The sequence below is a fragment of the Bison bison genome, unplaced genomic scaffold (genome assembly GCF_000754665.1).
Source record: "Bison bison bison isolate TAMUID 2011002044 unplaced genomic scaffold, Bison_UMD1.0 scf7180017864329, whole genome shotgun sequence".
Classification (NCBI taxonomy): domain Eukaryota; kingdom Metazoa; phylum Chordata; class Mammalia; order Artiodactyla; family Bovidae; genus Bison; species Bison bison.
The window spans coordinates 3,487,144-3,500,384 of record NW_011494901.1 but is presented as its reverse complement, the minus strand read 5'-3'; the positions used below and the strand labels follow the sequence as shown (position 1 = coordinate 3,500,384).

General features: G+C 38.5%; 1 protein-coding gene across 1 annotated transcript in view; it reads left to right on the top strand.

The window, feature by feature from the left end:
• Nucleotides 1-13,241, top strand: part of FCHO2 (FCH domain only 2) — a 139,091-nt gene that overhangs the window by 118,556 nt on the left and 7,294 nt on the right. Inside the window, 2 exon segments of the mRNA XM_010853609.1 lie at nt 1,478-1,633; nt 1,995-2,127. Coding sequence (XP_010851911.1) covers nt 1,478-1,633; nt 1,995-2,127 — 289 coding nt within the window.

Below are 13,241 nucleotides of genomic sequence, written 5' to 3'. Positions count from 1 at the left end.
AAATCAGAGGAGGCTTTTATTTATTTTAGTTTTTGTGTTTTTTAAAGATAATAGGCATTTCAATATGCATGTGGGAAAAATCTAATATTTATGGAAAAAATTGAACCTGCAGGAAAGGGGACAATTGCATGAGTGAAATTCTTCAGTATGAGATGTGCTTCAGGACAGAAGTGACAGGACTAACCTTAGGTGCATAGACTTATTATCTCTTGAAATAGGAGGGAAGGCAGAAATATAGATGCCCTCAGCCTAAGGGACATTTAGGGTTTTAGCAGTGAGACTGTGAGGGAGTTCTTTTCTCATTTTATTTCCTTCATAAAATTTAAAGGAAAGTCATTGACTGCAGGTGGAGGGGGTGATATTTTACAGGTTAAAGGAGAAAGTAAGTATGAAAAGAGCTAGGGAATGTAGTCGAATATCCTATACCAATACTAAGGGGGTCCAGTTGAGAGTTCTGGCTGTATAGTTATATGTTTTTTCTAGTCACGTTGAGCCATGTAGAAGGGGGTGAGGATCTGGATTTGGTTAAGACTTTCGCCAAGCAAGCATAGTCAAGTGAGAGAGAACCAACGGGTGGGTTATACAAAGGAGTGTGCATAATGATGGACCATGAAGTCTCAGGCTGGGGAACTGAGGATATGAAGGGACGGGAGAATGAAGATTAGTGGAAAAGCTAGAAGGAACATGGACTATGGAGGGTTTTGATGAAGTTGGGGATGCAGTACTAGATGGAATGATTTAGAAACGTAGGAGGTGACAATCTGATCCGTGGGGAGTCAGACTGAGATGATAGCGGGGCTTAAGTGTGGCTGAGGTAGGCTGGAAGGCAGGATCCAGAAGGTAAGGGGCTGAAGAACTAGGTGACCAAAGTACTGAGAAGATTTATCTGTGTGGATATTGAAATCACTAAAAATTTATGACAGGAGTAGTGGTACAGAAACAGATTGACAGTGAGTCAGGAGCTTAAATTTTCAGGAAACGAAATGTTGAAAATGATTTGAAGGGTTCTGATAGAGAGTAGTATAATCTGATGGTTTTTCAAAAGAAGGTGGTTCTTCTTTCAAAAGAACGTTTTTCAGAAGGAGGAAAGAATATACAGTTGTGAGAAGCAGTGAGAAGCAAGGCACCTGCCACTGCCACCACCAGGCCCAGCACTTTGTAGGGTTTGGAGGGAAAACAGCTACAGCTGGAGATAGTGTTTCCAGGGAAGCAGTGGCCTTAGGAGACCGCCAGCGGATGGTTTGAGCAAACATTATCAGTGTGCTTCCATTTGTGTTTGGAATTTAATTCCAGGAAAGACTGGTGTTAGATGAATATGTCATTTCACAGTTAATCATTTTTTATTAAGAAATAATTCATCCATAATTATAAAATGCTGTATATATAAATAAAGCCCTTTTTAAACTAAATATGCTTTAAGTGGAGATTTAAATGCCTTATTTATAAACTTAAAATTTTTCACAATCTCCACTTTCAGGTGTATTGTGAAGATCACTGGTGACATGACAATATCATTTCCAAGTGGAGTTATTAAAGTCTTCACCAGTAATCCATCTCCAGCTGTGCTCTGCTTCAGGGTGAAAAATATCAGCAGACTAGAACAAATTCTTCCAAATGCACAACTTGTGTTCAGGTTTGTGTACTTTTATTTTGAAGGTGAAATTCCTTTTTAAGAAAATTTTATTTCTTCTTTGAAGCAATAATAGTTCAGTTTGAAGATAGTACCAAAATTATTATGATTAATTAGGCTTCTGCTGTCTTTGTTTTATGCGTGCCGATGGTGGTAATAGTTATTGTTAAATCCTTCTCTGCTGTACATCTTCTCATCTTTTAGGTAGCCTTATACTGTGTACCATTCTTTATCCCCTAACTTTAATTTTTTCTATCCTATCTTTTGGTTCATTTCTACTAGTCTTTCCCAAGTCACCAAATTACTACAGACAGGCAGATAAAAAAGATAAATAAAATAATGAAAATATTTCTTACACATACAGTGATCCATCACAGTGTGATTCTAACACAAAAGATTTCTGGATGAACATGCAAGCTGTTACTGTCTACCTCAAGAAGCTATCAGAGCAAAATCCAGCTGCTTCTTACTATAATGTAGATGTATTAAAGTATCAGGTAAGTGTCATATCATTAATAAAATATTAAAATATTTTAATATTCAATTAAAATATTAGCAAATAGAATATTGCATATCATTAAATAACATGTCATAGCCAAAATGAAGTTCATTTGAGCAATGCAAAGGTATTTCAAACTTTAAAAATCTTTTCATAAGCTTACGGAGATTTTGACCAATTTGATCAAATTCACCACCTATTACCAATTAAAATACTCTGTAACTATAAATATATGAATATGTCCTTCATCTGAAAAGACTAGCATATCAATCTTAATAATGAAATACCTAAAGCATTGAAAGAAGTGGCAAAGACACCTATTATTCCTATTAGTATGTAAGATTTTTCTGGATGTGTTAGTATAGTTCAGTTCAGTCACTCAACTGAACTGAAAAGTGTCCAACTCTTTGCGACCTCATGAATTGCAGCACGCCAGGCCTCTCTGTCTATCACCAACTCCCGGAGTTCACTCAGACTCACGTCCATTGATTCGGTGATGCCATCCAGCCATCTCATCCTCTGTCGTCCCCTTCTCCTCCTGCCCCCAATCCCTCCCAGCATCAGAGTCTTTTCCAGTGAGTCAGCTCTTTGCATGAGGTGGCCAAAGTGTTGGAGTTTCAGCTTTAGCATCAGTCCTTCAAAAGAACACCCAGGACTGATCTCCTTTAGAATGGAGTGGTTGGATCTCCGTGCAGTCCAAGGGACTCACTCTCAAGAGTCTTCTCCAACACCACAGTACAAAAGCATCAATTCTTTGATGCTTAGCTTTCTTCACAGTCCAACTCTCACATCCATACATGACTACTGGAAAAACCATAGCCTTGACTAGACGGACCTTTGTTGGCAAAGTTATGTCTCTGCTTTTTAATATGCTATCTAGGTTGGTCATAACTTTCCTTCCAAGAAGTAAGCGTTTTAATTTCATGGCTGCAGTCACCATCTGCAGTGATTTTGGAGCCCCAAAAAATAAAGTCTGACAGTTTCCACTGTTTTCCCATCTATTTCCCACGAAGTGATGGTTAGACAAGAGAATTAAGAATTGGTGATAAATTTGGTAAAGAACCAAAGTTATCAGTACAGGTGATATATTTCTGAATATATCAAGAGATATATTGATATCAATATATCTCAAAAGAATCAACTTAAAAACTGATGTAGGAGAATTTAGCAAAGTGGTCATTTAAAAATTAATATTAAAATTAATAGCTTTCAAAATAATCATTTAGGAAAACTAATGGAGAAAAATATTCACATCAAAAAAAAAAAAAACTAATTAGAGCTGGAGACAGTGTCCAAGGTGTTAACACAGGAAGATCCTGAACTCACTTTCTCTCAGGGACACATCACATCTGTAGCTGCATGTGGAATGTTCCCTCTTAAAGAGACTGAAAGATAGCTAAATAGCTTCTTCGCATCAGCTCATAAGAAAAGGACCACACTGAGGCAAGTAGGAGAGGCTGAGATCCAGCTTCACCACAGGCCTCAACCCCAGCAAAGCAGCCTATTTATTACCTGATGGAACTCAGAAACATGGAGCTTCTTTCTGAGGAACAAACGGTTTGTAACCAGCACAGACACTCCAGCTTCTGAGACCTGCACTTGATAGACAAGTCCCTGAAACATCCAGCTTTGAAAACCAGTAGAGCTCACATCCACAGGAACCAAGGGCTGCAGGGATCTGAAACAGCTTTAAAGGGCTTGCATGCAGACTCAAGTACTCTAGGTATACAAGTGGCCATGTGAAGGAGATGCATTTGCTGATCTTAAAGTGTCAGCTTGAAGGGCCAGGGTGTGAGGTGAACACTCTCCAGGGAATGAGGTGCTGAAGGGCATCTCTTTTGCTCTCTCCCAGCAAACAGGTACCACTTTATGATTATTTTTACTATAGACTTTTTCTCTTGGTGGGCACTACTTTATCCTCCAACCAGTGGACTCTCCCTCTCTCATGCTAAGGCTGGCAGGTGCTATCTTTTTTATTTAAGACTTCCCCACCCCCCTTTCCTTGATGAGTGTCATCTTTGTGCTGTCTTCTGCAACACTGGTATCTACTAGAGGAGTTTTTATAGATGTCTGGTGCCCCAAGTTTTTCAGCTGTAGCCCAGGGGACACCCCTTGTTCTGGAGGCCAGGGTAGCTTATAATTCTGAGTCCCACAGGACTATAACAGTTAGTGAGACAGTTCTTGGCAGGCTACTGCCACCAGGGTAATGCACAGAAAGCAGACTGAAAAGCTTCTGTAGTCTTTCTCTAAAAGACTTCATTTGCTTGGCCTGGAATAGCAGTCCAAGGGACAGGCTTCAGATTTGATGCACATCTAGGAGTCTGCAGGTATGTTCTCAGAGAACATAGGCTTGGGGATGCAGTCAGTTCACTCTCTCTGCCTTGCCCCAGCTCGCCAGTTTCTCCCAGAAAGGAACTTACACACTTGTCCAGAGCCCTGATTTTTATGACTGTCAACCAGGGGACATCTTCAGATCCCCTGATCAGGTGGCCAGCAGGGCTTACACTTGTGTTCAGTCCCACAGGACTATATCTATTTGCCTGCTTTCAAAGCTGCTGCCTGAGGGTCTAGCTTCCTAATCTGAATCTACATGCTGGCAGATTTCCTGCTTTGGAACACGAACCGGTCTTGGCACACCCTTGATCACCAGGAGCTAGTAAATATAAAATAGGCTGCTTGGACAATCACCAAGGTTTGAGAAGCAACCAAGAGCTAAGGCAAGTTTGAACAATAAGGTTCATCTCCTACAAGAGGTTAGTCATTCAAGACTGGAAGGGATGGCTGTTTCACCTAATACAAAGAAGTACAGAAAATCAAATAAAATGAGGAAACAGGAATATATTCCAAACAAAAGAATAAGCTAAAACCTTAGGGAAAAAACCTTGATGAGACAGAGGTAAGTAATTTACCTGATAAAAAGTTCTAAGTAGTGGTATTAAAATGCTCACCTCACTTGGGAGAAGAATGGATAAGCACAGTGAGAATTTCAACAAAAAAATAGAAAACAAAAGAAAGTAACCCATAGAAGTCACTGAACTGAAGAATAGAGTAACTTATTTGAAATATGTACTGGAGGGGTTCAGCCACACACTACATGAAGCAAAGACAAGACAAGTGAATGCAGACAGGGCAGTGAAACTCACCTGAATCAGAACAGCAGAAACAAAAAACTTTAAAAAGTGGACATAGCTTATTGGACAGCATCAAGCAAACTAACATTCACATTTTGGGAGTTCCAGGAGAATAAAGGGGCTGAAAACTTATTGAAGAAATAATAGCTGAGAACTTCCCTAAGAACCTGGGGAAGGAAACGGACATTAGATCCAGGAAGCCCAGAGAGACCCCCACTAAGACACATTATAATTAAAATGTTGAAAGTTTAAAAAAAAAGAATGTTAAAAGCAGCAATGGAAAAAACCAAGGGAACTCTCTTAAGACCATCAGCAGAAACTTTGCAGGCCAGAGGGATATATTCAAAGTAAGTTTTTAACCAAGAATTCTCTACCTGGCAGTTATTGCTCAGAATTGAAGGAAAGATAAAAGAGTTTCCTAGACAAGCAAAATTTAAAGGAGTTCATCACTAATAAACCGGCCTTACAAGAAATGTTAAAGGGACTTCTTAAGCTGAAAAGGGTGCTAATTGGTAACAAAAATATGAAAGTATAAACCTCACTGGTAAAGGTAAATATAAAGTAGAGGTGGATTAATCATATATAGGTAATATGAAGGATAAAAGACAAAAATAGTAAATAACTACAATAATTAGTGAAGGGATACACAAGATTAAAAGATGTAAAATGTGACGTGAAAAACAAAATTGGGAGAAGTAAAAATGTAGAGCTTTGGAAAGTATTCAAACTTAAGTTGTTTGCAACTTAAGACTGTTAGGTTGTTAAATGTAAAGTGTTAATGTTGGTCACTTAGTCGTGTCTGACTCTGCAACCGCATGGACTGTAGCCTGCCAGGTTCCTCTGGCACATTAGACTAGATAGACTTAACAGATAATTAGAAAACATTCCATCCAAAAGCAGCAGAATACATATTCTTCTCAACTGCATATGGAACATTCTCCAGGATCATACATCAGGTTAAAATACAAGTCATAATGAATTTAATATTGGAGTCATATCAGGCATCTCTTTCTGGGTCACAGCAGTATGAAACTAGAAATTGGTTACAAGAAGACTGAAAAATTCACACATACGTATAGATTACACAGTATGCTACTGAGGAACCAGTAGGTCAACAAAGAAATCATAGGAGAAGTAAAAAAATACCTTGAAACAAATGAAAATACAATATACCAAAATTAATGGGATGCAGCAGAAGCATTTCTTAGAGTGTAAGTTCAAAATGATACATGCCTACCTTAAGAAGAAAGAATAATCTCAGACAGCTTAACTTTACACCTCAAGCAAGTAGAAAAAGAAAAGCAAACAGAGCCCAGCATTGGTAGAAGGAAGGTAATAACAAAATTCAGAGCAGAAATAGATACTAAGAAAAATGATCAGTGAAACTAAGAGCTGGTTCTTTGAAAAGATAGACAAAATTGACAAACTTTTATCTAAACTCACCAAGATAAAAGGAGGGCTCAAATAAAATCAGAAACAAAGGAGGAGTTGCTACAACCAATACCACTGAAATACAGAGAATCACAAGAGACTGCTATGAACAATTATATGTCAACAAATTGAACAACCTATAAGAAATAGACAAATTGATAGGAACATCCAGCCAGCTTTCCAGTACTGAATCATAAAGTAGAAATATGAATAGATCAGTTCCTAGCAAGGAGATATGAATCCATAATCAGAACCCTCCCAACAAACAAAAGTCCAGGACCATATAGTTTCACTGCCAGATTCTGCCAAGCATTAAAAGAATTAATACCAGTTCTTCTCAAACTGATTCCAAATAGATGTCAGGGATTAGATCTGATAGATAGAGCACCTGAAGAACTATGGATGAAAGTTCGTAACATTGTACAGGAGGCATGATCAAGACCATCCCCAAGAAAAAGAAATGCAAAATGGCAAAATGGTTGTCTGAGGAGGCTTTACAAATAGCTGAGAAAAGAAAAGAAGCTAAAGACAAAGAGAATAGGAAAGATACACCCATTTGAATGCAGAGTTCCAAAGAATAGCAAGGAGAGATAAGAAAGCCTTCCTCGTGATCAATGCAAAGAACAATAGAATGGGAAAGACTAGAGATCTCTTCAGGAAAATTAGAGATATCAAGGGAACATTTCATGCAAAGATGGGTACAATAAAGGACAGAAATAGAATGGACCTGACAGAAGCAGAAGATGTTAAGAGGTGGGAAGAATACACAGAAAATACACTATACAAAAAAGATCTTCATGACCCAGATAATCACAATGGTGTGATCACCAACCTAGAGCCAGACATCCTGGAGTGCAAAGTCAAATGGGCCTTAGGAAGCATCACTACAAACAAAGGTAGTGGAGGTGATGGAATTCCAAATGAGCTATTTCCTGAAAGATGATGCTGTGAAAGTGCTGCACTCAGTATGCCAGCAAATTTGGAAAACTCAGGAGTGGCTACAGGACTGAAAAAGGTCAGTTTTCATTCCAATCTTAAAGAAAGGCAATGGCAAAGAATGTTCAAACTACCACACAATTGCACTCATCTCACACGCTAGTAAAGTAATGCTCAAAATCCTCCAAGCCAGGCTTCAAAGTTCATAAACCGTGAACTTCCAGATGTTCAAGCTGGATTTAGAAAAGGCAGAGGAACCAGATCAAATTGCCAACATCCATTGAATCAACAAAAAAGCAAGAGAGTTCCAAAAAAACGTGTACTTTGCTTTATTGACAACACCAAAGGCTTTGACTGTGTGGATCACAACAAACTGTGGAAAATTCTTCAAGAGATGGGAATATCGGGTCACCTTACCTACCTCCTGAGAAATCTGGATGTGGGTCAAGAAGCAATAATTAGAACTGGACATGAAACAGCAGACTGGTTCCAAATAGGGAAAGGAGTATGTCAAGGCTGTATATTGTCACCCTGCTTATTTAGTTTATATGCATAGCACATCATGCAAAATGCCAGGCTGGATGAAGCACAAGCTGGAATCAAGATTGCTGGGAGAAATATCAATAACCTCAGATATGCAGATGACACCACCCTTATGGCAGAAAGCGAAGAAGAACTAAAGAGCTTCTTGATGAAAGTGAAAAAAGAGAGTGAAAAAGTTGGCTTAAAACTCAACATTCAGAAAACTAAGAGCATGGCATCTGGTTGCATCACTTCCTGGCAAATAGGTGGGAAACAATGGAAACAGTGAGAGGCTATTTTTTGGGGCTCCAAAATCACTGCAGATGGTGACTGCAACCATGAAATTAAAAGACTCTTGCTCATGACCAACCTAGACAGCTTATTAAAAAGCAGAGACATTACTTTGCCAACAAAGGTCCATCTGGTCAAAGCTGTGGTTTTTCCAGTAGTCATACATGGATGTGAAAGTTGGACCATAAAGAAAGCTGAGCGCTGAAGAATTGATGCTTTTGAATTGATGCTTTGTGGTGTTGGAGAAGACTCTTGAGAGTCCCTTGGACTGCAAGGAGATCAAACCAGTCAATCCTAAAGGAAATCAGTCCTGAATATTCATTGGAAGGACTGATGCTGAAGCTCCAGTACTTTGCCACCTGATGTGAAGAACTGACATTGGAAAAAACCCTGATGCTGGAAAAGATTGAAGGCAGGAGGAGAAGGGGACAACAGAGGATGAGATGGTTGGATGGGATCACTGACTCAATGGACATGAGCTTGAGCAAGCTACGGGAGTTAGTGACAGACAGGGAGGCCTGGTGTGCTACAGTCCATGGCATCGCAAAGAGTTGGACACGACTCAGCAACTGAACTGAACTTCTCAAACTCTTCCAAAAAAAAGAAAGAAAAAGAGGAAAGACTTCCAAACTCCTTTTATAAGACCAGCATTACCCAGATACCAAAACCATATAAGGACAGAACAAGAAAAAAATTACAGGCTGATATCCCTCACGAATCGGAGAAGGCAATGGCACCCCACTCCAGTGTTCTTGCCTGGAGAGTCCCAGGGATGGGGGAGCCTGGTGGGCTGCCGGCTATGGGGTCGCACAGAGTCGGACACAACTGAAGCGACTTAGCAGCAGCAGCAGCAGCAGCAGCAGCATCCCTGATGAATATAGATGTAAAAATCTTCAACAAAATAATAGCATACTAAGTAATACATTAAAAAGGTCATACAGCATGATCAAGTGGGATATATTCTAGGGATGCAAGGATGGTTTTACATCCAGAAGTCAATCAACATAATATACAACATTAAGAAAAGGAAGATGAAAATCATATGCTGATCTCAGTGGATTACAGAAAAAGAATTTGACAAGATTTAACATCTATTTATGATTAAAAACTCCCAATGTAGTGGGTACAGAGGCAGTGTGCCTCAACATAAAAAATGTTACATATTGCAAGCCTACAGCTAGCATCAGGCTCAGTGGTGGAAATCTGAAAGCTTTTCCTCTAAGGGCAGGTATAAGACAAGGAGGCCCACTCCTAACTCTTTTATTCAGTAATAAAAGTTCTAGCCAAATCAATTAGGGAAGAAAAAGAAAAGGCATCCAGTTTTATCACTCTTTGCCAATCACATAATATATGTAGAAAACCTTTAGACTCCTTCAAAACAAAACTTAGAATAAATACTGAATAATAAATGAATTCAGTGATGTTGCAGAATCCAAAATATATCTGTTGTGTTTCTGTACACTAATAATAAACTAGAAGAGGAAATTAAGAAAATAATCAAAAGAACAAAATACTTGGAGATAAATTTAACCAAGGAGATGAAATACCTGTACACTGAGAACTAGAAGACAGTGACAAAAGACAAAACTAAATGAAAAGCTATCCATGCTCATTGGTGGAAGAATTAAAATTGTTAAAATATCCATACTACCCAAACAGATGTAATGTAATACCTATTAAAATTTCAGTGGCATTTTTTCACAGAAATAGAATGTGCTTAGTCTCTGAGTCATGTCCGACTCTTTGCGACCCCGTGGACTGTAGCCCACCTGTCCTTGGGGGTTCTTCAGGCAAGAATACTAGAGTGGGTTGCCATGCCCTCCTCCAGGGCATCTTCCCAACCCAGGATTCCCACAGCGCAGGTAGATTCTTTACTGACTGAGCCACCAGGAAAGCCCCAGAAATAGAATAAACTATCCTGAAATTTGTATGGATTCACAAAATTTGTATGGACTTGGTCAAGTAGCCAAAGCAATCTTGAGAAAGGACAAAATGCTACAGGCATTGCGCTCCATGATTTCAAACCATATGACACAGTAATGGAAACATGGTATTGGCAAAAAATAGTGAAATGAGTCAAGCAAAGGAAGACAGAAATCGCAGGATCTTTCTTATATGTGGAATCTATAAAACCAAACAAAGTAGACCAAGTTCATAGGCATAGGGAACAGATTGGTAACCACTGGGGCACAGGGGGCTGGGCATAGGTGAAATGCATGAAGTGGGGGCGGGGGGAGTAAAAAATTACGGACTTGTAGATATAAGTAAGTCATGGGATGTAATGCACAGCATGGTGACCAAAGTTGTTAATTCTGGGTTACATGTTTCCAAGTTGCTAAGAGTATATTTTAAAAGTTCTCAGGACAGGAAAAAAATTTGTAGTATATACGTATAGTGACACCCAGTAACTAGACTGGGTGATGATCATTGTGGTCACTGCACAATGTATATAAATATCAAATCACCACATTGTACACCTGAAGCTAATATATCATTTATACTTCAAAATTGTTTTTAAAAAGATCTATTATAGCATCCCTTTCCTGTGGCTACAGTGAACACACAAATTTTTTTTTCAAACTAAGAAACATATCTCTTCTGCCTTGAATATTGTTAGAAAGGTATACTTTAAAAAGGAAGACTTATTTTGTAAAAATCTGTTTCTAAATTAGCTTATAAATTCAATGTGACCCTGATCAAAAACTTGGTGAATTCTGGAGACCTGACAATCATTTTTAAGTTCTCAGAAGCATAAAGCCTGGAAAATTAAGAAATGTTTTAAAAAGTAACCTAAAGTACTGTTTAGTTTTAATGGGAAAACATTATAAGCCAACAGTATTTAAAATAGTTTGGAACTGGCAGAACAATAGATGGCCAGATGAATGGAAGAGATGAGAGTATCCAGAAAGAGATCTAAGAATAAACAGAAAACTGCTTATATGACATAGTAGCATTTCAAGACAATGTGGAAATGATGAAGTTTTCAATAAGTGAAATTGGGGCAACAGACTAGAGATTTGAGGGGAAAATTTGGCTAAATCTCCAGCTCATACCTTAAACCAAAATAAAATCTGCATGTATCAAATGTTTAATAATAATAAATCAAGCCATGAAGTGAAATGAAGTGGAAGTTGCTCAGTCGTGCCTGACTCTTTGTGACCCCATGGACTATACAGTCAGTCCATGGAATTTTCTAGGAGTGGTTAGCTGTTCCCTTCTCCAGGGGATCATCCAAACCCAGGGATCAAACCCAGGTCTCCCACATTGCAGGCAGATTCTTGACCAGCTGAGCTACCAGGGAAGCCCAAATAAAAACATAAAAAACACTAAAAGCATGGGTGAGTATATGTATACCCATGGGTATATGTGCATGTCTACCGTGTGTTTATTACATGTTTTAATCTTCAAGTGTGGAAGACCTACGTACACTACAAACCCAGACGACATGCAGTAAGCGAGTAAGATGCTTGAGACAGAAAGAAATGAATCTGTGTGTGTTTATATTTGTTTAAACAGAATCAGTATTTAATCTGAGGGAAAAGTATTATGTAAAATAGATCAAAAGGTTTACTTCAAAGGATCCTTATAAATTACAAGTAAAAGATGAATAATTCAATAGATAACTTTTAGAAAGATGCTCCATGTCAGTAGTAATCAGAGCAATGACTGTTAAGACAACAATGAGATACCAGTTTTAGTTCTCATTAGATTGACCAAAATGAAAAAGATTGCTCTATTAGAAAAGGTGTGTGTGGGTGTGCATGCTCATTCATGTCTCACTCTGTGACCCTATGAACTGTAGCCCTCCAGGCTCCTCTATCCATGAAATTACCACTTGTTAATAGAAGTACAAATTAATAGAACCTCTTAGAAGGTAACTCTATTAGATTGTTGAATAGATGTAACCTTTAATTCAACAGTTCCAGAAATCAGTTCTTTGGAAATCACACAGATGGGGTTGGAAGGTACAAAGGATATTCACTTCAGCATTGTTTGGAAACCACTCGAGTACATGTCCACAGAGAAAGAGATTGATTAAGTTAATTATTATGGCCATTTCAAAGAATGAGACAGATCTCGTTTGCATCCCTAGGAAGTCTGAAAGTGTATGTACCATGAGATTAACAGTGGGGAGTAAGTGCCAAGGGATAAGTTTCCTATTTTCATATTCTTATGTCTTGTTTGAATTTTTAATAGGGTAACTGTATTAAAAATGACTTATGTTTCTAGGAAATAGACTTAAAAGAATAAAAAAGTACTGCCACTTAAGTTGGCTTAAAGTTTATTCCAAGTATTCATTTTATCATTCATTCAGCAAGTATGTATTATTCAGTGCTTGCTATTGCTATGAATAGCATAGGGAGATAGTACACATAATAAGTAAATAATGTATATTGTGCTATGGAGAAAGAAAAGTCTGTACAGGATGATCAGAGTAGGTCTCATTGAAAAGTAAGTGATTGTGATTAAAATTTCATTTGGAGTTTGGAGTATTCCAACTCCAGGCTTGCGGAACTGCATGGTGACCCAGTTTTTCTGTTTTAAATCTAAATTCTTATGAAGAATCTTAGAATTTTCTGTTGAATGTTGACATTCTCAAATGTTACCTGCATAAATAAGAATCATGTGGTTAACACCCTGATTTCTGTACCTGTTGAATCAGATGTTCTGCATTTGGAAGGCAGCAATGGTTGGAGAAGGCAATGACACCCCACTCCAGTACTCTTGCCTGGAAAATCCCATGGACGGAGGAGCCTGGTAGGCTGCAGTCCATGGGGTCGCTGAGGGTCGGACACAACTG